The sequence below is a fragment of the Argopecten irradians genome, chromosome 15 (genome assembly GCF_041381155.1).
Source record: "Argopecten irradians isolate NY chromosome 15, Ai_NY, whole genome shotgun sequence".
Lineage (NCBI taxonomy): Eukaryota > Metazoa > Mollusca > Bivalvia > Pectinida > Pectinidae > Argopecten > Argopecten irradians.
This window is the reverse complement of record NC_091148.1, coordinates 11,279,677-11,306,579: the sequence shown is the minus strand read 5'-3', so window position 1 is coordinate 11,306,579 and position 26,903 is coordinate 11,279,677. Positions and strand designations below refer to the sequence as shown.

The 26,903-nt window shown below is 35.7% G+C and overlaps 2 protein-coding genes across 3 annotated transcripts; one reads left to right on the top strand and one right to left on the bottom strand.

Moving 5' to 3' along the window:
* Positions 1-553: 553 nt before the first annotated feature.
* LOC138309834 (T-complex protein 1 subunit alpha-like) lies at positions 554-16,826 on the bottom strand. Of its 2 annotated transcripts, none has more exons than XM_069251071.1 (12): positions 16,669-16,826; positions 15,746-15,831; positions 15,208-15,336; positions 14,473-14,570; positions 13,438-13,548; positions 11,690-11,871; positions 11,191-11,317; positions 10,484-10,659; positions 9,937-10,060; positions 9,314-9,506; positions 1,728-1,948; positions 554-1,181 (listed from the first exon to the last, which is right to left on the bottom strand). In XM_069251071.1, the coding sequence occupies exons 1-12, from the start codon at positions 16,739-16,741 to the stop codon at positions 977-979; spliced, it is 1,725 nt and encodes a 574-aa protein (XP_069107172.1). In that variant the 5' UTR covers positions 16,742-16,826; the 3' UTR covers positions 554-976. The 2 variants fall into 2 exon arrangements, with proteins under 2 accessions (XP_069107172.1, XP_069107173.1); XM_069251072.1 differs by having other exon boundaries at positions 1,728-1,891.
* A 383-nt stretch (positions 16,827-17,209) lies between these two features.
* Positions 17,210-26,662, top strand: LOC138309835 (probable enoyl-CoA hydratase echA8). Its single transcript, XM_069251073.1, has 7 exons — positions 17,210-17,320; positions 21,938-22,111; positions 22,369-22,463; positions 23,334-23,478; positions 23,947-24,096; positions 24,467-24,640; positions 25,844-26,662. Exons 1-7 carry the CDS (start codon positions 17,245-17,247, stop codon positions 25,921-25,923), a joined length of 894 nt encoding a protein of 297 aa, XP_069107174.1. The 5' UTR covers positions 17,210-17,244; the 3' UTR covers positions 25,924-26,662.
* The last annotated feature ends 241 nt before the right edge of the window (positions 26,663-26,903 follow it).

The window sequence follows — 26,903 nt, the reverse complement described above, 5'->3', positions numbered from 1 at the left end:
TATATCATCGAGGGTAACTTTCGCTGTTGTTATATATTCGATACTTCAGGGGTAACTATCAATGTCATTTATTCCTCTATATTTCAGGTGTTACTATCATTGTCGTTATTTCCGAGGTTACTATCACTGTCGTTATGTCCTCGATACTACAGGGGTTACTATCGCTGCCGTTATATCCTCGATACTTCAGGGGTTACTATCACTGTCGTTATATTACCTCGATACTTCAGGGGTTACTATCACTGTCGTTCCTCAGATAGTTCGATACAAATCCTCGAAACAGTAATTTGGTTTCCATATTTTCAGTCTGCATTTAAATCTTCAAAAGAAGCTCACTGCAATTGAGTTTTGCTAGTCTGCATTAACTAGAGGTTAAAAAATAAAGCCTCAAATAGGGGCAGAGGCACTCATAAGGTCGAATAATGCAATTACAATAAACCTAATATCTGATAACAATGACAAAGTGTGAATGTATCAAGTCTCTTACATTGTAATTCTACATAATAATCAAACAATTTTTCTTACATTGTAATTCTACACAATAATCAAACAATTTTTCAAGTCTTTGTAATTTTATTCATTTTAGCTGACAATGGGGTGGGTAAACACAACATACAGAAACATTAAATGATAGTCCTTTGTTCTTGGTCCTCGATAAGGACCTATAATGCCATAAATGTTGCAATCTAAGCATCATTTATGTCAATATCACATTTATTTATTTTTTATAATGACAATAATGTCATTTTATTACATATCATAATGCTTTTGTTCAAAGCATAGCTTAATAATCCAGATGCTTTTGATCAGAACAAAATTTCACCTAATGTTTTCGACTGAAACAAAAGTTCATATCATAATGTCTTTTTATCAAAATTTCATTATGAAAACATCTTTTCACATAGCATGAAGCTGATATAATGAGCACTGTTAATGGAATTCAAAATAAATATAAGAACTAGAGTGACTTTTTAAATTATAGTTCGCCTCTGTTGAGAGCGTCCTGGTAAGAGTTGCCTTCCTTCCTCTCCGGAGTTAATTTGATCAAATCGTCTATTCTCAGGATCGTAATGGCTGCCTCTGTGGCAAACTTCAGAGATTTGATCTTTGAAATAGTTGGTTCAAATACGCCCTGCTTCTTGTTGTCTCTGACTTTACCTTCATAAAGGTCAAGGCCAATCCTACAAAATGAAGCAATGAAGTTTAATTATCTTCATTTAAAGGACAACTCAAGGTCATTTCTACACAGAATACAACACAGTTCTAACGTACCTCTAGGGACCAACGAATTATTTGTTTTAAACATACTGCATTATATGGATATTAAAAACAACTAAGAGGAACATTGATGAGTAATGAAAATCTGTATGAATATGTTGCAGACCTGTTCCTTTCAAACATGTTTCACTGTATTTACATATTTTACTGTTACATCTGATAATTCTATTGAAAAGTATTTTAAATTGAATCACATAATCAATGAGTCGCAAATTAAAGCTAATGTTGAACAGAAATCGCAAAATTTATAGTGGCCTGCACAAAAAACTGGTTGACAGTATATTCATATATACTCCAGTGTTACATGGAAAACCACTGTTAATATATCTACCTTCACCCATATCCTCGTGCATTTACCCCCATAAATTCCAAATGAACTGTTCTGCCTTTAAAATAGGACAACTATAAAGTAGGTTTTGGGGGGTGAAAATGTTCAGGTGTTGACTCACCATCTAAGGTCACGGTGCTCTTGTTGAGTCTGAGACATATTGTGATAAGCGCGGAGTTTGGCCACCAGATCTGTCGAGTCCTTCGCAGCATTTACAGCCAGTTGTTTGGGAATAACCAACAGTGACCTGGCAAACTCAGCGATGGCTAACTGCTCCCTGGATCCCTGAAATACAAGAACAAACAAATTAGTGGATACGATGGCTAACTGCTCCCTGGATCCCTGAAATACAAGAACAAACAAATCAGTGGATAGCGATGGCTAACTGCTCCCTGGGATCCCTGAAATACATTAGTGAATAGCAATACATAAATGACTTGCATCTAGGAATCTGAAAAGTTTGCACGACACAAATGCGCTCCGTCTCCATTTATAACAGCAGAATATGATGCGTGACAAGCTAAAACATGTTATAAACTATGAAAAAGCCGGGTTCTTAGCAACTGCCCCATGTCATGGGATCCAAACTTGCAACACAGCTAGAGGTGGAGAGCTTGTATTAATATATCGAGGCAAACTTGACCCACCCCAAGAGAAAAAACAAGTACTCATTGTAAATGGACACCATTACATAGTCCTCCCAAGACGCACCCCCGCTCAATTGCAACAAATCTGAAAAAAAGTGTGCACTATACGTGCAAAAATACGTTAATACAAGGCTATTTTCAGAGAATTGATTTGGCAGTTATCATGACTGTATGGCATCCCTTAAAATTGAAGATTAAAACACCCCATTTACCAATTTTCAATGAATTGCTGACGTAAAAATTGAAAACGAGGCAAGTTTTGCCAGCGACAATCTTTTAAATTTTTTGATCATATTGTATCTCAGCATCACTTAATACCCCTATATACTAATTATTTATTGATAATCAGAGACCAAAATAAAAAAAACAGGAAGTTAGCCCATCGGCCATCTTGGAATAGCCAAACTCTATACGAACAAACCTTTTTGGCAATCGTGTTTGTGTCGCCCAACACCTAAAAACGCCTGTATAGACCAATTTTCATTGATACGATAGAAGACGCCGAAACCTGTAAACCAAGAAGTGGGGCCAGCGCCAATCCTTTGGAATACTAAAAAGTCTATAGTCGTAAATATGTCTTGCAAGATGATGTTCGCCCTCCCCTTAAACCCCTACATACCAATTTTTCTTGTTGAGATCGGGGACACGACACCGAAGAAAACCTTAACATCAGGAAAATAGGGCCCTGGCGGGCATCTTGACTTCGTGGTTGGAAAAAAAACAAACCTTTATGCACCAGAATCCCACACTCCTAATGAATATGGTGTATGTGCAGTATTAGTGGCCGGACATCGGCCCAGTAGTTTCTGAGGAAAAGCTGCCAGGAACCCCGTGCGGCGGAAGACACCATAGCAGAACGATCTTCGTTTTGGAATAAAAATAATAATAAATCTAATCATAATGAGATCACGGTAGCAAAAACAATATGTCTCCCGCTAACTTCGTTTGGGGGACATAATAATAGTAATAAGAAGAATAAGAAACGGAGCTAAAACAATATGTCCCCCCACTTCGTTTGGGGGACATAATAATAGTAATAAGAAGAATAAGAAACGGAGCTAAAACAATATGTCCCCCCACTTCGTTTGGGGGGACATAATAATAGTAATAAGAAGAATAAGAAACAGAGCTAAAACAATATGTCCCCCCACTTCGTTTGGGGGACATAATAATAGTAATAAGAAGAATAAGAAAACGGAGCTAAAACAATATGTCCCCCCACTTCGTTTGGGGGACATAATAATAGTAATAAGAAGAATAAGAAACGGAGCTAAAACAATATGTCCCCCCACTTCGTTTGGGGGACATAATAATAGATTTGTAATAAGAAGAATAAGAAACGGAGCTAAAACAATATGTCCCCCCACTTCGTTTGGGGGGAATAATAATAGTAACTAAGAAGAATAAGAAACGGAGCTAAAACAATATGTCCCCCCACTTCGTTTGGGGGACATAATAATAGTAATAAGAAGAATAAGAAACGGAGCTAAAACAATATGTCCCCCCACTTCGTTTGGGGGACATAATAATAGTAATAAGAAGAATAAGAAACGGAGCTAAAACAATATGTCCCCCCCACTTCGTTTGGGGGACATAATAATAGTAATAAGAAGAATAAGAAACGGAGCTAAAACAATATGTCCCCCCACTTCGTTTGGGGGACATAATAATAGTAATAAGAAGAATAAGAAACGGAGCTAAAACAATATGTCCCCCCACTTCGTTTGGGGACATAATAATAGTAATAAGAAGAATAAGAAACGGAGCTAAAACAATATGTCCCCCCACTTCGTTTTGGGGGACATAATAATAGTAATAAGAAGAATAAGAAACGGAGCTAAAACACAATATGTCCCCCCACTTCGTTTGGGGGACATAATAATAGTAATAAGAAGAATAAGAAACGAGAGCTAAAACAATATGTCCCCCCACTTCGTTTGGGGGACATAATAATAGTAAACAAGAAGAATAAGAAACGGAGCTAAAACAATATGTCCCCCACTTCGTTTGGGGGACATAATAATAGTAATAAGAAGAATAAGAAACGGAGCTAAAACAATATGTCCCCCCACTTCGTTTGGGGGACATAATAATAGTAATAAGAAGAATAAGAAACGGAGCTAAAACAATATGTCCCCCCACTTCGTTTGGGGGGACATAATAATAGTAATAAGAAGAATAAGAAACGGAGCTAAAAACAATATGTCCCCCCACTTCGTTTGGGGGACATAATAATAGTAATAAGAAGAACAAGGACATAGTCATTCAGATCCCCCGCCAATGGAGATATCAAAGCTGAAGTAAGTTTGATTGTGGAGACTTATGTGTATGAAAAAAAACAGGAAAACCTAAAAATAGCAAAAGGCACTACTAGACCATAAGAACAATGTGTCTATGAAGTTTCATGGAAATATCTCTGCTAGTTTTAGAGTTGTGCTCCGAAACGATTCTTACACACAAAAATCTACCATTTTCAGCAATGTTTCCATGGTTACAGAAAAAAGTACAAAAAGTGAAAACCTTAAAATAGCAAAAGGCACTACTAGACCATAAGACTAATGTGCCTATGGAGTTCCGTGCATATATCTCAACCGGTTTTCCAGTTATGCTGCGGAAATGAACCTGGTACAAAAATATGAAATTTTCAGCAATGTTTCCATGGTTACGGAAAAAGTGCAAAAAAATGAAAACCTAAAAATAGCAAAAGGCACTACTAGACCATAAGAACAATGTGTCTATGAAGTTTCATGGAAATATCTCTGCTGGTTTTAGAGTTGTGCTCCGGAAACGATTCTTACACAAAAATCTGCCATTTTCAGCAATGTTTCCATGGTTACAGAAAAAAGTACAAAAAGTGAAAACCTTAAAATAGCAAAAGGCACTACTAGACCATAAGACCAATGTGTCTATGAAGTTTCGTGGAAATATCTCTTCTGGTTTTAGAGTTATGCTCCGGAAACGTGAACCTGGTACAAAAATATGATATTTTCAGCAATGTTTCCATGGTTACGGAAAAAATGCAAAAACTGAAAACTAAAATTAGCAAAAGGCACTACTAGACCATAAATACCAATATGTGTATGAAGTTTCGTGGAAATATCTCTACTGGTTTTAGAGTTATGCTCCGGAAACCATTCGTACGGACGGACCGGACAGACGGACGGACGGACGGACGGACGGAACCCATTCCCCCGCCAACTTTTGGGCGGGGGATACATAATAATAGTAATAAGAATAAGAAGAATAAGAAACGGAGCTAAAACAATATGACTTCGTTTGGGGGGGGAATAAAGAATAAGAAACGAGCTAAAAACAATATGTCCCCCCACTTCGTTTGGGGGACATAATAATAGTAATAAGAAGAATAAGAAACGGAGCTAAAACAATATGTCCCCCCACTTCGTTTGGGGGACATAATTACCACCTAAAGGAGTTCCTTAAAGATGCTCCACCACCGACAGAGCATAAATGATATTCATCATTTGAAAAATAATTGGTGTTAAATCGTGTATATATATGCCTAATTAACACAAAACCTTATATAAAATAATTTGTTTTGCTTTTGGTGCATGCACAATCAGTAATTCATTCCATATAAGATTTAGTTTCACGGAATTTTTTCGGGATGCAATTAATCATTTTTTATATTTTAAACTTTAAGTAAAATTAGAAGCTCAAACTTTTCAATGGTGGTAACAGTGTGAAGTAAGTAACTTATGTAACTGAAGAAAAACAGCAAATCGTATGCTCCTCTTTTTGATAGTGAAAAAATACCATTTGTCAGCGGTGGAGCATCTTTAATAGTCTGATCATAACCATTTCATAATGCTCTAGTGCCAATTATGAAGGTTGCTTACAACTGAAGGTCTGTTGTCTATGTAAACAACAGCTCATAAACAGGAGAATTACACCATAATACATTGGTCCTCAGAAAAAAATTAGAGTGGTTGAATGTTACAATCATCAACATTTCATAACTAATTTTCATCACAGGACAGTAGCAGCAAAGCATAAACCTTCTGTAGTAAACAGCTTTTCAGACAAGATTTTGACCATAGTGGCCAATACATATAGGTTAATTTCAGCTCATTTGTATTGGTGGAACTGGAGAAGAAGTTCAAAATGTTTTCAAGACCGAGACCATCTTTTATTTCAGATCAACGCAAGATCGTTACTATCAGCTCAAGTACACTGGTAGATGATCAACCAATCTGAACGTTATTTCAAACAGCATTTTTTTTTTAAAGTACTACAGTAATGTAATCGCACCAATACCCCTAAAATTCCATAATGGACTGGTCTAGTCTTTGATTTAGAAGAGCGCTAGCCTTAATATGTCTTTAGGGTTGAATGACTTAAAACTTTAAGTTGTAGTTAAAGTTGTATGAACTTGGGTGCAAACATATTAACAGCGATACAGTAGTTTGTCTATCCGTATGGTCATTGATCTAAGAAGATTTGATAATGACAGATATTGACCTCAGAAAAAAATTAGAGTGTTTGAGTGTTACAATCATCAAAACTTCATAATTCATTCTCATCACAGGTCTTAAAGGTTTTAACAAAGCAAAATTTAGTTTGGTTTCAACTTTTTAGGATCCAGTACTCTGCTTAGAAGTCTTAAATTTAATCGACAAAAACCATGACTATACATAATGTACATACAAATTACTCATTGCTACATTATATCTTTCATTATTCATTAAAATCTATCATTGATAGTTCAGACAACTTTTTTCCCTTGCTTCCTCTATATTCGAAAAGTCAAAGCATCTCCACGATTATGGAAGGAAAGTCCTATAGGACTTTCCTTCGAAAATCGTGGAGATGCTTCGACTTGTCAGTATTTGTTTTTAAATAATAATTTAAAACACGGGTAGACTAAAAGTTTTGAGTAGTACTAAATTGTATGATAGTAAACGCATATATATATATATGAGAGTACGAGTAATTTTCTTCAGTCTGTCTTCAGAAAAAAAATTAGAGTGAATGTTATTACAATCATTATATTACATTCATAAATAAGATTCATCATCAGACAGACACTAGTGTGCATTTTAACAAGATTTTAATCATATCATTCTGTATTTGCATATTACAGAGATATCTGCCCTTGCGGGTAGGTATCGATTGTGACGTCATGTGTTTGCAAGCGTTAACATCATACTTTTTGGAGCAAACGGCGTGAATTGCGCTCACAAAATAATGACGTAACAATCAATACCTACCCGCAAGGGAGCTAACTCTGTAATATGCAAAGACTGAATAGTACCGAGTGAGTATTTCTTTAACCATATTTTAATGATATTTTACAGAGTGTGTATTTTCAACTAGATTTTAATGACATACAATGTGTATATTTGTAATAAGATTTTAATGGCATAAAAAGTGATATTTTACTGTGTGTATTTTTGACCATATTTTAATGATATTTTACAGAGTGTGTATTTTTGATCAGATTTAAATGATATTTTACTTATGTATTTTTGATAAGATTTTAATGATATTTTACTGATTGTGTTTTTGAACCAGCTGAACCAGAACACTTTTAGACTCTTCTTAGTCCAAAAATAGACCTGTTCATTATGAGATTCCAGAGGAGTGAGAGACACTTTCATCAACTATAATAGAGTGTATTTTTATGTCCAATTGTCCTCAGAAAAAAATTAGAGTGTTTGATAGTTACAATCATCAATATTATCATATTTCATTCTCATCACAGGACAAACATTTCAGAAAAAAAGATATCGCCCTGTAGTATTAACAAATTGTCTAGTTTTTCTTACATTGTAGAGTTTCCTCTTGTTCTACATAACAAGCTTAAGAATCATGTCAATTATTTCAAAATTGAGGTCTACAAGATTTTACAGGGCATGTATGACAAAGTATCATGGGGTTTCATTAAATGATGGAAAGCCACTGTTTAACAGTAAAGTGCCAGAGTAAACTAAGATATTTCCACATCCAATCCAGGAGATAAGCAAAACCCTTGCTATTACAGCTGTTCATGTGTTTTTCACTTGGTCACAAAAATAAAATGCTCTTTCACATCTACATACCTACCCCATTACTCATGTAAAGTTTCATTGCAGTCTGACAAATGTTTTTTTTAGAAGTTTTCTAAATCAGTTAACCAAACCAACTGTCTTTTGAAGAGATCAGAAATGGTTTGGCCTGAGTATTATAGAGAAAAAAGTAATTACAGCATTCCTCAGCAATTAAATTAAGATGTGTCAAAACATCATAAGTTACAAGAAAGTCAAATAATGGAATTGATGATCAGAATTATATTTTGTATGTTAAGTTATCATGACTTTGTGTTAAGTGTAGTTTTTGCGAAACATTTTTATTTGTCCTCAGAAAAAAATTAGAGTGTTTGATAGTTACAATCATCAATGTTTTCATATTTCATTCTCATCACAGGACAAATATACAGAGCCAGTTGCTTTATACAAACTTCTGAACATAAAATATTTCACATCTTTTATGTAGGGATTAAAATACTAAAATATTTACTGCATTGAGTAGATAAGGATATCTCTAATCCATTAATGAGTATCTCATGAAACATCAAGTTGGTTAGTACTCAACAAGCCTTACTAAATTTTGGAGTCAAGATATTCATTTGAATGATCATATTTACAGGGTTCCCACTATTTTTTTGGACCAGAATTCAAGGTTTTTCTAAGTTTTTTTCAAGGACATTAAGTGAAATTCAAGTCATGTTTACACACTTTCAGATACCTTTCACAAGTTGGGTGCCTATTTTTTAAGAGTAATGCAACTTGAATGATGCTGACTGGACCTATTCCAATTAACACAAGAGGCCCAAAGGGCCTTATCGCGCACTTTTTTTTTTTTTTTTAGTAATTATTAAAAAGACTCTTACAATTAGAAAAAATTAGCAAAATTGACCCCTAAATTTGTTCAATTTTGATTTCCAACCATATAATGACGCTATAGATACCATACAAATATGCTATCCAATACATACAGGGTTCGACATTAACTTTTTAGATCCTATTTAGATTCTTCTTCTTATACTTTTCATAACACTTACCAGTGAGGTAGCATAATCTTCAAGGTAATTAGACAGTGCGGCCTCCACAGCTCCACCCCCAGGGACAACAGATTTGGACTCGAGGACACGCTTCACTACACACAGGGCATCATGGACGGATCGTTCCATCTCGTCACACATGAAGTCATTGGCTCCACGAAGGATGATGGACGCTGCAGATCTGGCCTTTGTTCTGATAGATAACATGGATGAATGAATCTGGTTATTACCAAATAAACTGTTTATCATCTTAAATGAATAGCAAGCCATTTTTCTTCAAAAAAGTAGTAAAAACAACTATTTCCATTAAAAAAAAAAAATTCATTATGTTGATTTTGTAGTTTTAATTAGCTTGGAATCTTTTTCACTTGGCCTATATATAGATGTCAATTTTAATACAAGAAACCATTGCTGACTGAAATCTTTTATAAATGTAAATGTAAGACAAAGCTTGTAATCTTCAGTATAAGACACAAGACTTATTTCTATCGAGACTTCCATTTCAAAACAAAATTGTGAAGATTAAAATTCATGAATTTAAAACCTGTATGGAATTTTTTTCATAGATTTGAAGAAGACACTTTATCACGCATTCCTGATAAGCATCAGTATAAGAAACTTACCCCTTGATAAGAATGAGTTCGTCATCTGATACTCTTTCCTGAATCACCTCTTCAGCCTGTCCGAGCATGCTGGCATCAAAAGATTCTTCGCCTTCTAAGTTGGCCAATGTTAGCACAAGTTGTCCTAAAGTACAGCAAACATAAGTCAATTTAATCACTTTTTTAAATTCCCGTCCAATTTTTGTTTTAATAATATGGCTGATACAGGTAAGGCAATTGACCTGTTCAGAATAAATTTTTATCTAAAATTTGATGAAAACAATTACGGATAAACTTGAATATATTTCAATGTTATGGATATATCAAAATTGGTGTGTACTCTATATAAATAAATTACAATCCTAATAAAACTTTTTTAGATGTATTTCCTCTTTTATTGGTGGACTCTTTTCTCTTAGAAATTATCATCCTGCTGTATCAACCAATCAAATGCAACGTTATAAACGGTGACGCAATTTTTTACGTTATGGGTTGATAACGCTATTTTTTAAGTCGTTGACAAACAAGATTAAATAATAATAATATTAATATCTTTTAGCGCTCTTACCTCCTGTGGCCTTAGCTATCCTCCTAAGATCCACCTTTTTACACCTACGTACGGCCATGGCTCCGGCCTCCACAAAGTACTTCAGGCAGAGGTCATCAATTCCTCCCGTGGTTAGGATAACATTAGCTCCTGAGGCCATGATCTTCTGTATTCTGTCTTTGGTAATATCAGATTCTCTGTAACGCAAGCAATAAAAAAAAACCATACTACTGAGGTAATCTCATCTACAATTAGAATAATTTACCATGATTTAAACCTGTACATCTTTGAACATTTAGCAAGTTTTTTTTTAAACACAAAATGCATTGTAATTATAGGATTAACCATCCTCCACATCCAATCTTCACAGAGGTTAACTGGTTTGTCTGTATTTATCGAGAGTGAATAAATCTTCATAGGGGTTTGTCTATATCAATTGAATGTGAATAATGTAAACGTACTGATTTTAGCACAAATGCGACAAAAACTTTACGAAAAGAAATTTAATATAATTTATTAGTGCAGATATGAACCAGCATGCTCCGGTTGTTCAACACAGGAAATACCCTTTAAATTTTTTTTAGTGCTGTACATAAATTAGCACTTCAAAGACAGCATGGAAAGTGCTAAAGAAACCTAAATGTACTCGTAAAATAAGTATGCAGAAGTCTCAATCACATCTCATCCTTGCCGACCCAGATATTCTCCAATATGACCACAACACTTACTTCTGTCGAACACCGTCGAGGTCTTCTGGATTCTCTATAAGTATTTGTACTCCCATCTTCATCTTGGCTTTCATCAAACCAAAGTCTAAACAAGCTATCTTTGCATTTGTGATCTTCTTTGGCATGGCTGAGAAAAAGAAATAGAATTCATAATATTTAATAAATGCCACTATTTAAGATGTTTTTTTTCTTTGCTTTTAAGGCTACATCTAATTTTTAGACAAAGCTTGAAGAGCAAATTTTAAATGAAATAGAGATTATTGTAAAGTTCAACTCAGCATGTCTCAAATTTCATTTCAGGTACCAAAATCACAAAATTATATTAGAAAGTTAATAATCAACTTGATCGACTACGAAACTAGAAATCTACATCAATGGTCGAAACTCTCACACAATATTTCTATTTGTCCTTCAATAAAACAATACAAACTGACATCAATACATGTAATTGTAAAATATTTTATGTAATCGTAAAACATTATTTGAGCATTCCTCTTACCTTGAGAAGCAACTGTGCAGTTGAGAGCGTACCCTTGAATCAGTGTACTTTCACTGGAGCTACGGCCATGAGCTTTCAGCACATTAACTGCCTTGATTGGATATTTATAACCTCCCTTTCCATCAGACGTCTTGATGGCATAAGCAGCGTCCACCACCATGTTGGAGAAGAAATCTGATTGGCTGAGAAGTGTGTCAAGGTCATAACTCAAAATATATTTTTTCTACTTGATTGAGATGACGTGCTACAATAAAATGTATATAAACAAACATGCTTACAACATATTTATGGTTATACTGAAGTATTTTTCATTAGGGCTGAAACGATTAGTCGAATAATCGGAGGCGATTAGATTAATGAAACTAATTGCTGATAATCGATTAAAGATTTTATTAATCGTTACATGCATAGCAAGTGCATTGTAAGCTGAAGATCATGGATTTCTGAGGAAGCCATCCCGACTGTAGTTTCATCTGTTTATGTACACGTTGTGAACTCAACAAAGCATATATGATTATGATGTGAGAAATTAGTCTCTGTGAAAGTTAAAATGAGAAAGTGAATGTCATGAGAAAGCTTGCAACACGCTGTTTGCCAATTTTCACTAGCAATGCTCCATGTTGTTACGTCAGGGAGGACTAATTGCCGCCGGGACGCTCGGGAGTGGAAGGAGCAGTAGTCATGAACATTTTAATTTTACTGTTGCATGTGTTTTTCATAAAAAAGGAATATTTTTGCTCATATTCCAATAGAAGATAAGAGTTGTTGATTTATTTCATTTTTTTGATCATGGAAATATAAAAGTTCATTGACAAAAATTTGGTGATGTCGCTCCGTGGCGATCCTGATTTGGTTGATTAGTCGTACGTGTGAAGGTCACGTCAAAGCAGCGGGTTAGCAGACTGGATTTAAACAATGTTACAGAAGATGATACAGGAACGGAATTTGGGACTTATTTGGGATAAAATATGTTTATTTTGTCATTAAATCCATTCTTATTTATTGGTAGGCTTATATTATGTAAGGCATGTGCTCTGTCATTTCGATACCAAAACATGGCGGACGTTTTCAGTAGTCAGTAGTGAGACAATATAGACTTTATCTAGTTGCCTTCAGTTCAAGTAATTAATCGATTAGTAATTGATAACATGTGACCGAATAATCGAATACAAAATTTACTAATCGTTTCAGTCCTATAATTTTCATCGCCCAATATGGTTTCTTAAAGGTGAATTTGATATGTGTAGACCAAACAGTGCATCTTTGGTTCTCAGAGGTTCCTTATAATCGTAGATATCCTTGCTGTGACAATTAAATGTTTTTGTCTGTACTATTTTGGTTCAAGACTACATTTCAGCTAAAATCGAAATTATGCTGCCAAAAAAAAAAAAAAAAAAAGATATCGTTTGTTTGTTTGATTAATTAATGTCCTATTAACAGCTATGGTCATGTAAGGACGGCCTCCCATGTATGCAGTGTGTTGTCTGTGTATTGTGTGAGGTGCGTGGTTTGGGAGACTGCGGTATATTCATGTTGTGTCTTCTTGTATAGTGGAACTGTTGCCCTTTTTATAGTGCTATATCACTGAAGCATGCCGCCAAAGACACCAAGCAACACACCACACCTGGTCACATTATACTGACAACGGGCAAACCAGTCGTCCCACTCCCTGTATGCTGAGTGCTAAGTAGGAGCAGAAACTACAACTTTTATAGACTGATATAAATCCTGGAGTGTATGAAGGATACGATCCAATGATTTTGCTGGACATGCTGGTCTTGGCTGCGTTTATGATACACTCTCGGCCGAGTTCTTCTACGTTGATGGTGAGGTGCTCCTGGACATATTTACAGGCTTCTCTAGAAAGTCACCAAACACACAATTCTTTCCATATTATGATCTGATATAGTACAATTTTTTATTTTAATAATAAGGAACATGATTCTATATAAAAATCCAATATCTAATGGAATTATGATGTGAGGGCGATAATTACTGCCGATATATCATATGTAACAAAACTATTCTTGCTAATTGCCATATTTCACTTTTTAAATGGAAATTTACTCTTCTATTATAAACATTTTTTTCTGTCTGTCCTACCCTGATCAACAATAAAGTTGATTTGCTGTCCTAGTCTGATTAACGATCTAGTTAATAACAATGAGATCAAATTAATCGGACCAGATTTTATATCTCCCACTGTATATACCTCCAGATCACAGGAACAGGAGGGAAGTTGAATGGGAATGTATTCACAACATAATTTGGTTTCTAGTCTTACAGTCTACATATATCAAACTTGTGAAATCTATAGATCTAACAACTACACCTCCAGCTCACAGGAACAACTACACCTCCAACTCACAGGAACAGGAGGGAAGTTGAATGGGAATGTATCATATCAAACTTGTAAAATCTATAGATCTAACAACTACACCCCCAGCTCACAGGAACAACTACACCTCCAGCTCACAGGAACAACTACACCTCCAGCTCACAGGAACAACTACACCTCCAACTCACAGGAACAGGAGGGAAGTTGAATGGGAATTATTCACAATGTTAGTAGGTTTCTTGTCCTACAGGCTACATTACATCAAACTTGTGAAATCTATAGATCTTAACAACTGCACCTCCAGCTCACAGAAACAGGAAAGAAGATGAATGGGAATTATCCATAACACAAGTATTTTTGGAAAATTGGTTTCAAGGTATTTAGTCTTACAGATCATACGACAAAATTGTGAGATCTATAGATCTGGACTTTTTTTTTTACTTACTTGCATGCTAATCTGTAGCCACTGATTATGGACGTAGGGTGTATTTTACATTTCACCAAGTCATCGGCGTTCTTTAACAGTTCAGCAGCAATTATAACCTGTATATCAAAGACAAAAGATTAGTCATTGCAGTAGAAAGTGATATTTCTTAACAAAAGTTGCTTGTACAAATTAATCAAACCTCAAGTTCCCAAGCAATGTGTCCTATTTATAATCACTGATAAAATAGTCAAATTGCTCATTTCCTTAATATTTTGTTTGCTTGAATGCTAATGGGACTAACTTACATACCACATGACACCTGATAAGTTTGTCTGAGACTAATGTTTCTATTGGTGATCAAATGATGCTAAAATATGATACTCCACACTAACGTCATTTCAGCAACAAAAATACAAAGAGTTATGTTCCATCACCACTGGAAATAGTCCCGCACAAACGTTATCAGGTATCACATGGTACATGAATTATTTCCATTAAAAATTGCAATTTGAAATGGAACTTTTACATAGACCTTGAATCTAGATACCTTTTCAGGGTTTTCAATATCAATAGTCTGATTTGGGCTAAATTACATTAGATAGCATACAGATGGTAACGAAAAGTACCCCCTGAAATTGCAATTGAAACTGAAATTGTACAGCCTCTCCTGAAAGATAATGAAACCTCTGCCTTGTACGCTTGAAGTTCAGATAGTTTGTAACTAGACCTGAAGTGAAGGAAGTCAATACTCACCACAGAAGTCGTACCATCGCCAACCTCCTGGTCCTGTAGTTCAGCGAGCTCTACCAGAATCTTAGCTGCTGGGTGTTCTACCTCTAATAGCTTCAGAATCGTGGCTCCGTCATTGGTAATAGTTACATCCTACAATATCAACACTTTAAAACTATCTCTGTCATTAGTAAAAATTACATCCTACAATGTCAAAACTTAATCAGATATTACTAATACGACAGTTTTGAGATCCCAAAACAACATTTGTAAAGTGCTATTTACTGACAATAAGTTCCACATTCAAGTGATTGACATCGTCTACTCTTTTGAAGGAAAGTAGGACTAATTGACGGTATATTGTACTTAAAAGTCATTTTGGGATCTCAAAACCTACCTATTACGTCAAAACCCCCTTGGAATTATCGCGGATCACCAGATTAGCCAAATTGTTTGTATAGGGTCATTTAGTTTTACCTGAAACAAACATTTTTTTTGTATGGCCATACATACTTTTTTTTTAATATGACAAGTTTCTGATTATGTATTTGTGCATACTTACACCAATATCGTCCACAAGCATTTTGTCAAGTCCAACTGGACCCAAACTGCTTTTGACTATATTTGCTATTGAACTTGCTGCCATCACTGAAATGAAGTAGGGAAAATCAAGCTTAAGAATAACTTAAAATAATAATATTTCTTTAAATAACTTAGGTTTTATCTGCCTCTAGCCACAAAAGGCAGCAAAAATGCTTCACTTGTATTAAGTCCACTTGTTGCAAATTAAAATATAACAGAAATATTTTTTGTACAGAGTCAATAATCATACTTATTCATATCAATTGGAATTAAGCAAGGCCATAATCGGAACAAGAATTCTTTCAAAAGTAGTCTTAGCTACACTAGTACAGTCCTACTTCAGTCTACTTGGCACTTCAGAGAGTTCGTTTTATTTATTTTTTTTGTTAACACCAATTGCAACAGCTCACTTCGGAAGTATTTGAAAATGGTCCGTGATTTTACGAGCGAAAATGAATATTGATGCTTTCAGAAAATGGACGACATTGTCTTGATATATTCTAGAGCTGGACAGGACCATTTATGTGAGGACTTGCTGAGTGTCACAAAACATGTTTACGATTGAGAGGCTAAGAAGGGATTTCCGTGTATTTGTTTTAATTAAAATAAAAATTCAACCTAAAACAATGGTTTGCTTTCTTTGTCTATATGTCTTCTTAAAAACCGAACCCTTCTCCCCAAACATTATATATGAATTCAAACAGTAAATTATCGACTTGAGTTTTGCAAAATATCCCTTTGGTTACCGGAGAACATGCCCGAACATTCGAGACCATGTGCGAGTCATGCTTGTTCTATGCCGTGAGTTGCCGGCTTCTGTAAACCAAAGACTTCGATCTTTATACTCAGTCAATGATTTTTTAAGCTAGATTAGAACACAAATTACATATTCTAAATACCAACCATTCTGTGAACGGACGGACTGGCCCGTAGTTCTGTCCCCACCGACAGTGAGTGTAGCCGTAGTGTCTGCCATGCTTGTTGTTTATTCTCGCGTTGTCTCGTTTCTTTCTCGAAAGGCTACGAGATCTTCGTTCATCTTTTTTTTCATTATATCATTTAGCTAATTTATTTATTCGAGATACTCATAAGAAAAATTATAGTATATCTTGAAAATATTAAAACTCGTCAATTCTGCCGAAAAGCAAATCTTAAAAATTTAAAACAATCTTCGTTGATGTCTACAACTCGTCACATTCCGGTGATTTCCGGTATTTATAATTTGAGGCCCAGTAGAGGGTAACGTAATCCTCCGACATTTAATTCATAACTTTCTTTATTCGATTCTTAAGCAAATCCGTTTTAATTAATTTCATGGGATTCAAACATGATATTAGGTAAGAAAGACTTATTCATATTTAGTTGCCAAATTAAAGTTGTCGTTATCCGATATTTTCTTTTAAGAATCCGGCTCTTATCCGATTTCTTTATTAGTGTTTTTTGTCATACGGTTTACTTTCACTTTGACCGTTGGACGGTATGTTGCCAACACGTTTGATCAGATACATTACTCCGCCGATATCTCGAATAACAAGGCGGTTTGCTACCGATAAAGGTAAATATATGTTGTACGGTTACACTACTGTGCACTCATAATATCATCTCTACAGTACATGTACAATTTAGATACGTACATTGCAATACACACAATGTGTACATGTAGATTATCTACCTCTCGAGCTTCTTTGATTTCAATCTTACATGAACATGTACAATGTATATAGCATCCTCGATAATTCAGGGGTTCCGATCACTTACGACCTCTACACCCCTGGACTATCTCATGGTAAAATTGGAAGCAACAGAACAGAACAGGTAATTTAGTCGTTCGATGTACATCAAAAGAGCCGTATAACGGTACACTGTGGTTGGCCATGATGTTGGACGTCGCTTTCTCTATAGTCTTCAAAGGAAAATTTTGTAGGCCCTGATTGGTCCAGATTTGTACAACTGAGCTACCTTCAGGTTTACTATGAGATAGTCCAGGGAATCATCTTTGCAAGTACAGACATTCAAAGTTGGGACTTCACAGATTCACCACTTCATGTGTTACTGAAGTCCTGCTCTATTTCTTATATACTTACATAGTGCTGCCTCTGGTTCTAGTGACTGACCATGTAAATAGCTTGTTCTTATCTAGTTTCGACTGCTCGTTTAATGTTTGATATTTTTATACAACCTTGTTACGTTTAAATATTGGTAACCATATTTGAAAAGCCTCTCCGGTATGGTCTTGTATGGTATATGCCCTCTGTACATTTTCATTAGATATTTTGTCTTCCTCTAATGTTGGATACCACAAATTAGGCGTAATAGGACTCTTGTATAGTGATAAAAATATTGTTATGTTCATGTACATTAGAATTCTGAAGATAAGTCCTAGAAAGCTATATGCCTTTTTAACCGATTGACTTGTAGGTGTATAAAACATGCTAGCTGAATTTTAAGTGCTTGTCAAATGTCACTAGTCTTTTTCCGTGGATACCTTTTGTATTTGTGGAAATAAGTAAATAGGATTTTGTGTTAGGTTACCAGTATTCAGGTGCTTATATTTTTTTCTGTGTTCAGTGCCATTTTTCGGTATTTGGTTCATTCGACTATGTTATTTATATCAGTCCATGTTAACAATGTTGTTCCTGAATAGTTTAGATTATAAGACTCTTTCATATGTGGATATGAAGGATAGAGATATTCTACCCGAGGGTCACAAAATGTTGTAAAACCCAAGGCTTGCCGAGGGTTTTGCAACATTTTGTGATCCCGAGGGTAGAATATCCCTATCCTTCATAACCACTTATGAAAGAGTATTTTTCTTTCATACCTCGACGTTTTATTGCAATTTTACAAGTATAATATCCAACCATTTAAAGGCCCACTACCTTTCCGAAACGGCTTTTAATTTTTAAAATGGGAATGTAAAACAGGATCGATAATTTTGTAGAGTCCTAAAAATTATTAACTTACCGTTAATACTACATTTATCATCACCTTCTGAACGATTTGATTAAAATAAATAAAATGTTTATTTTCATAACGCGGGTCGTATTATGTTTCCCGCCGTCGTCCTAAATACCGCGCGGTAGTTGACTATCACTGCGCCAGACGGCAAAACAGCGAATTGACTCTCCGCTGTTTTCATATATTACGCAGGCAATCTTGCATATGTTTGGTGTCGTAACCTTATTTTAGATCATCGGTATGCATTTTCTGGTGTTATTAATGTTTTTTAAGAAACCTTTATATTTTGCTCCGGAAAGGTAATGGGCCTTTAAGGATTGAATCTTGCTTTGGTCGATTTCATGGGGTGATGAATTGAGTTGCTCTTGAAACAAAATGAATGAACTGCGAAGCAGTTCATGTTGAATTTGTTTCAAGAGCTACTCCATTCATCACCCCATGAAATCGACCAAAGCAAGATTCAATCCTTATATTTCAATTTAATCGTATTAGATTTTTGTTTTGTTTAAAAAAATGCGAGTTTCTGGGCTTGTGCAAGTCTACAACGAGAGATGTAAGAAAAGAGTGCGTCATTAGTAGACAACTAATTAAAATAAATAGCGCAAATATTAGAATTTGTCATACATTTATTTAGAAACAACTTTATTTTCAATGTAATCCAGATGAAACATAAAACATTTACAATAGATTTAGAAGTGATTGCAAAAATGGTCCGCCGAAGATGCGGAAGGATAATGTCTAGACCGTGTGATACGGTTGTCTCCCGCTTCGATTTAAAATGGTAACGTGATGGGAACGGAAAGGTTCTAGTGGTTAAATGTAGCCTTTAGCTCTGATACAAGTTAAACAACTGATTAAAGGTAAATCAACACTCATTGAATTTAATATAGTATTTCTTATCGCCGTTTAGGCTTCATCATTTGTTTGTAACTGAGACGTTCTAACGTAGTTTCGATACAGTACACGTCACACAGGGACATGGCACATTTTATTGTGCTTCGGTAGGCAATGTTGCTGACTCGAACGATACACAAGAGTCAGTAAAACGAGAGTTCATAAAAATGCTTTTGAAATTGTAGAAATTTGTCCGTAATATTTGCACTTTTCTAAACCACCTCTGTTTAGGTCTATGCTAGTAGGAAGCTACACGTACGACTTTTTAGGCAAAAGTAGGTCTAGATAAAATATTTTCTTGCGCGAAAACCGATGTTAAGATACAATTATGAACCCACGTTCATACCCAAGTTCATGAGCAAATAATTATTTTTTCTTTGTTTTCATACCAAATCTGGCTTTCTGATTGGCCAATATTTTTTTGCATACCACTATGAAAAAAAAATCCGAGAATGGCGCGAAACCCCGACGTTATCGTGACGTCACAATAGAGACATTGACGTTGCGTATTGATTCGGAAAAAAGAATCCCTTGAAAAACCACTATAATGTTACATTTAAACATACATGTACTTCATTTTATCAAATAGAGTATAAAATTAATTATAAGTATTGATGTCACTATTTTTTTTTAATTTTATCGGGGTATGAAAACAAAATTGTTTGCAAATTTTTGTGAGAATCCGCTACGCGGACGCGGATTCACACAGTTTGCAAACAATGCTTAAATGAAACCGGATTTTTAAGTAGTTTCATTGAGTCCCACTTCAGTGAAAATTGAAATATTTTGAAATGAATGGGGAAAAAGTCAATTTTTCAAACATGAAAAATTACGTGATAAAAATTTCGTTCTTTGCATCTTTTGTAGTAAAGCAAGTCAAGTTTGTGAAAAAAAATGTTAAAATTATACCGAGGAAATGGAAATTTTGTTGACGCCGTGACGTCACGAGGCTTTATTGCATGGGTGCAGTACAGCCTCAGGTGACATGAGTATATTGCCCTAGACTAGCCAGTATTACACCCGTAGGTATGAAAGAAATAAAACTCCTTTGCATACTTCATTGCCCAAACGCTGCATTTTTCAGGGTGGCGTTCTTTGACCAATGCTTTTCATATAATTAATATACATACATGTTAGAGATTAGTTTTGATATAAACTATTCCTTTCTCCACGAGCGCTCAATGCTATTTTCCATGTACATGCACGTAAAACAAATCGGTTTGCATCACCAAATGTAATATCATGGTATCAGATGACTTTATCGCATTTTCGCATTCTCATATGAAATACACGAATATACCACAGTTTCCCACGCACTGTGCACTTCATACAAACTACACACTGCATACACGGGTGGCCGTCCTTACATGACCCTGACTGTTAATAGGACGTACATTTAATCAAACAACAACACAAAAAACCCAAAAACCGACCAAAGACACGTAGATTGCAGACAAATGCTAGGTGTATATGTATAGACTGAGTGCACGTGTATCGATTCACGCGCTATATACATTGTATAGGGATCGGTGAGCGCGCCGGAATACAGGTTGAGAGGAAAACGAAAATGTCTGACCTCGACAGGTGTATGCTCATAAACGATTCTTGAAATTCAAGTTTACTTATTTTATTCAAATCACAAAAATACGTTTTAACTTACATTGTCAGCTGTAATCAAACAAATAAACAAACAAAAATAAGTAGATTGAAAAATCTGATGTGCATGCTACATTTTGATTGCAAGAAAACCGACGGCCACAGGATGCCACCCTTAAGAAATCAACGTTTGGACAATGAAGTTCACAAAGGAATATGTGTTGCTTGGTGTCTTCCGCGGCATGCTTCAGTGATATAGCACTATAAAAAGGGCAACGGTTCCACTGTCCAAGAAGACACACTACAAACATACCGCAGTCTCCCAAAACACGCACCACCTACTGCATACACGTAGCACAAAACATACATGGGAGGCCGTCCTTATGTGACCTTGGCTGTTGATAAGACGTCAAGCAAACAACAAACAAAGGAATACTCATCGAGTTTCTACACTGTACGCTATACTAAATATCGAACTCCACGTGACCATGTATTAGTTAATGCTAATAGATGAAACTCAGAACATATCTTATTTATTTTCGTCGTGTTTTTAATCAGAAGTCAAATTGTTTTGATGAGATTTTTTTTAATCATCGTGTTCTATTCATAGAGAACTACACGGAAGATCACAATCCCTATGACCAAAATAGTTATTACTAAATCATTTTCATATTTTATGATTTTTTTCCCATTTTCATCTAAAACACCACATCATCGTCTCCAGCTCCCGAAACTGTGAGGGTAAAGATATTGAGAGACAAACATGTCCGTCTAATTGAGATCCAAAGGCCAGAGGTCAGGAACGCTGTAGATCCACCCACAGCCAAGTCACTTTATGAAGCCTTCCGCGAGTTTGACGAGGACAAGGATTCGTATGTAGCTGTACTGTATGGAGCAGGTGAGCAAATTGAATGATTGAAACTTAAATGTCAAATTGTCGGAAAACAATCTCCCGATTTTCTTTCTAAACTTTTGCTATTTCGTTTTCAAGTTAACATCCGCGAATTAAAAAAAAAGAAATTTCTTTCAATATATATGGTGTAGTTATTAATTCTCGGAGATGACATTTCACGAATTTACTCTGATCGCAATGTTGTACGAAGGTTCCTCCATTTCGTGATGACATCCAATGATAACATGAAAATATTGTCCTAGGTGGAAATTTTTGCGCTGGCTATGATCTGAAGGCCTTGTCGAAGTCTGACGGTACAGAAATTAAGTCACCAGATGTATCGGACATGGGACCTATGGTAAGTATAGTACTTTTGCTTCAGATCACCTCGATATCCCTTTTCCTTTTGGTTGCTTGGTGTCTTCGGCAACATGCTCCACTGATATAGCACTATAAAAAGGACAAAAGTTCCACTATACAAGAAGACACAACACAAACATACCGCAGTCTCCCAAAACACGCATCACGCACTACACACACACTACACACCGCATACACGGGAGGCCGTCTTTACATGACCCTGGCTGTTAATAGGAAATTAATGCATCAAACAAACAAACAGACATCTTGCTTCCGATAGAGGGAAAGTAATGTGGTGTAATCTTTCAAGAAGCATGGCAATTCATTCTTAAAAGATCGACATTTCAGTGTGACAGTGCGACAAGTGAAGAGCGACAGTGCGCTTGGCGCACTGTCGCTCTGCCGCTGAACACATTGTCGTTTCTAAGGCGCACTGTCGCTCTTTGTACGACACATTTCCGCTCTCTTGGCACAGTGTCGCTCCTCACATTGCACAGTGGTGCTTTTCAATTGGCGCATTTTTGCCCTGTCGTTCTTCGCGTTGTTACGTTAATTGTCGATGTTCATAAGGTACATTGTCCCTCTTCGCATGACACACTGTCGTTCTGCATGTGACGCACTGTCGTGCTTCTGATTGAAGCACGACTGGCAAGGTGAAAGGAGAGTGGCTTAAACACTACGCAACCCGATCACCCATAAAATTAGGAATGCTACACTCGTGTCACCATCGCGAAAAGCGACAATGATTCTTTCGAAGAACAACATTGTGCGACAGTGTGCCATGTGAAAAGCGACAATATGCCATGCGAATGACGAATGGCGCATTGTCGAAATTAGCCACATTAAGTATCATTTACTACTGCTGTAGGGACCTACACGTTTGAGGCTATCAAAGCCCGTCATTGCTGCCATATCGGGATATGCCGTAGCTGGAGGATTAGAGCTCGCCCTTTTGTGTGACCTCCGAGTTGTTGACCAGTCAGCAGTCATGGGTGTCTTCTGTCGGCGATTTGGTATGTTTGATAGCGCCACGTGGTATACTACTGGCGTCTAACGTCATGCTTAGATGCTTTCATAGCTACCAACTTGATATATTTTGAATGTTCACGTGTAAAATCATTGGCTGGAAATATTATTTTGAAACTTAAGGATATTGCCAATCTTGACGCCATTTTTTGTTAAAAGATAAAACAGCAAGAATAGGTCTGTAAAATATAATGAAGTCTGTAGTCAAATATAATAAGAAGTTAACATGCTGCTACATAAAGGTTAAGTTTATTTAACTTGGTTTCCACAGATGTACAAAAATACATAACATGAGGCACATGTATTATAAAACGAAAGCCACTAGAACTCATTTTTACCAAGCGTGTTAATACTAAAGACGTACTTGTTATTGGTATACTGTATTGGTAACTTTGTATAAAAGCATAGAAGGCCGGATATGTATATTCTTTCTAACCAAACTATTACATGTACAGGTGTCCCTTTGGTGGACGGAGGGACTGTCCGACTTCCTCAACTGATCGGATTGTCACGTGCTATGGACCTAATACTGACCGGTCGTCCAGTGGATGCTCAAGAAGCTTTCTCTATAGGACTGGCCAACCGATTGGTTCCTAAGGGCACAGGTCAGTAACAGAATCTTATACAATCATCGACCCATTTTCAGGTGGATACTGTTATTTATCAACCCGAGTAAGTTATATAACCCATGGTCGCAGGCTGATGATTATATCACTTTAGATGGTTGATAACTCTCCGTATCCACCTAAGAACAGGTAAATAACTGTTTTATAATACACAATTGACAGCCCTTTGAAAGAGACAATACTAAAATTGTCAGGATGATGCTGATCCAAGTATTTAACAAAAATACAAAGTTCTTTTATCCAAATGGGTATATGTTAATTTTTTTTTCTTGCTTATGTCGTCGGCTAGTGGTAGAATCTGAAGGTAACTGCCCGTCAATAAAGCATTATTGCCTTCGTTATTTTTTAGCCCTTGAAGCGGCCATCAGTCTTGCAACTAACATCGCCCAGTTCCCACAGCGATGCATGAGAACTGACCGATCGTCTGCTCTCAACGCCGTGTACGACACCGGAAGTGAGGCTGACGCGCTTGCGTACGAATTCTCTCATGGCATCAATGTAATTCAGGAGGAGAGTATCCCAGGTAAATAGAATTTAATTTTGTCTATCGCACGTAAAACAAAGATAAATTCAGGACGGCATTACTTGTATGTTTTATTTTTGTGTATAATGAATATCACCCTTGATATCCAGGAGTTATGATTATGATCACAACTCCCCTGGAATATTTCATAGCAAAACTGAAGACAGTTCTGGAGAAACACAAATGAACAATTACATGCCTGCAGAGATTATTTTTGAAGATTTACCGAGTGCGACGCTCAAATTCAAAGCCATGCATTGTACCTTCTACTCTTTTGATGTACATCAAATGAATATACTACCTGCTCATCCAAAGTCGCGCAAATGCATTTTTAAAATATTTCTATGACATGTTCCAGGGAGGTATAGGTTGTACGTGATCTTAACCCATGAAAATCGAAGATGACTGCGTATTGGTTTGTTTGTGGAAAATACACGTTAATACTACAATTACAATACAACTAGTATTACAATTAATTAAGAAACGAATATTAAAAACGACTAGGCCTAGCATGTTGTCCAATCCAATATTATTACATGTAATCTTCCTTCTTGCATGAATGAATGTAATACTTTTGTTTTTTGACCATAATATTTTGACATGAAAAATCAAACAGTAGCAGGGGATTATAGTAGACATCACAACCATGCTTTAAGCCTTGAAATACCACTTGGTGGTGCAATATATGTTGTTTTTCTATTTCGATGATGAAGAGTTTTCTATTTTGTATTAGCAATATCTAGTCAATTGTTGTTATCCCCCATGCGACACAAGTTTTTCATTACTTTTTTGATACGGTATTTACAAGTTTTTCATTACTTTTTTAATAAGTTTTGAACATAAAAATATTTAGTAAATGTCCATTTATCACTTTCTATATGCTGTTCTCTCTCCTGCTCAGTATACAGGGAGTGAGACGACTGGTTCGCCCGTTGTCAGTATAATGTGACCGGGTGGAGTGTGTTGCTTGGTATCTTCGGCTGCATACTTCAGTGATATAGTACTATTAAAGTGGCAAGAGTTCCACCAAACAAGAAGACAAAACAGGAAAAAACCACAGTCTTCCAGAACACACACAACGCAATTCAGACATACTACACACCGCATACATAGGAGGCCGTCCTTACATGACCATAGCTGTTAATAGGACGTTAATTAATCAAACAAAAAATTGTCATTTGTAAATCCTTTCTGTTTGTACAGGAGCATCATCATTTGCCAAAGGAGCAGGTAGACATGGTGACTTCAGACATTTGAAGAAGGATCCGTCATCGAAGTTATGATGGATATTGATATCCTTACATATGCCGTGCCATAGATATGATAATGTTTTATTGGAATGACCAAATTTTTTCAAAAATGATATATATATTAATTATGGACCTGTGTTGAGGTCCATCTAGTGTTATATCGCCCGAGTAGAATAAACAATAACCGACGGCGATATGACACCATGTGAACATAAACTATGGTTCCTAATTATTATATTTGATTTGTCGTTTCTTTAACAAATGTCGAAACCAATCTCATGTGTATATTAATTACAAGAAAAACATTGATCAAAGAACGCCACCCTGACGAATGCAGCGTTTCGGCAATGAAGTTCGCAAAGGAATATTAACTCTATGTTTCTAAAAATGGAAACACCGAGTTTATATGCTATATCACGCGACCTTAAAAATAGTTGAAAATCAGAGCATACCTAATATACAAGTATATCACACAGTAAATCATGGTGTAATTTTCCGTAATTTATTTCCCGAATTTTGATATATTTCAGTAAAATGAGCTTTGCTTTTGTATAACTTCACTTATAATTAAACTGTAACAAATATGTTATTGTATTCAATCAAGTGTAATTTATGGTTTAATACTGCATTGATGATTTGTTATTGAAATGAAATGGTTTTGTTGTAAATACGTAAGACTTTATGTACACAATCTATATAGGCTATAATGCCTAAACGAGAATATTTGTGAATAAAAAGACGATTTTAAGAGTCAACGCTTCTTTATTTTCAAACAAATTACCCATAGATAACCCCTAATTGCGTAGAATGTAAAATAATACACTAATATCAACTGGAAGAAAACGAATACTTTCTATCTGTCGAAAAACAAACTTTAAATTAGTCTGTTGTTTAGGAATAGGATATAGTCTGAGAAATGAAATGGATTATTGTGAGTTTGTTTACATTAAACCTGACAATGCAAGATAAAAATAAGGTAAAGGTTTGCAGATGTCCTCTGTAATAATCGTTAC

Excerpts from the sequence above, each read along its gene's own strand:
- LOC138309835 (XM_069251073.1), top strand. The coding sequence starts at position 17,245 with ATGTTGCCAACACGTTTGATCAGATACATTACTCCGCCGATATCTCGA. Across the intron at positions 22,464-23,333 it reads TATCGGACATGGGACCTATG|GGACCTACACGTTTGAGGCT; the intron begins GTAAGTATAGTA and ends CTACTGCTGTAG. Across the intron at positions 24,097-24,466 it reads ATTGGTTCCTAAGGGCACAG|CCCTTGAAGCGGCCATCAGT; the intron begins GTCAGTAACAGA and ends GTTATTTTTTAG.
- LOC138309834 (XM_069251071.1), bottom strand. The coding sequence starts at position 16,741 with ATGGCAGACACTACGGCTACACTCACTGTCGGTGGGGACAGAACTACG. Across the intron at positions 15,337-15,745 it reads TGCTTGTGGACGATATTGGT|GATGTAACTATTACCAATGA; the intron begins GTAAGTATGCAC and ends TTGATATTGTAG. Across the intron at positions 11,872-13,437 it reads TCCAGCAAAATCATTGGATC|CCAATCAGATTTCTTCTCCA; the intron begins GTATCCTTCATA and ends CACACTTCTCAG.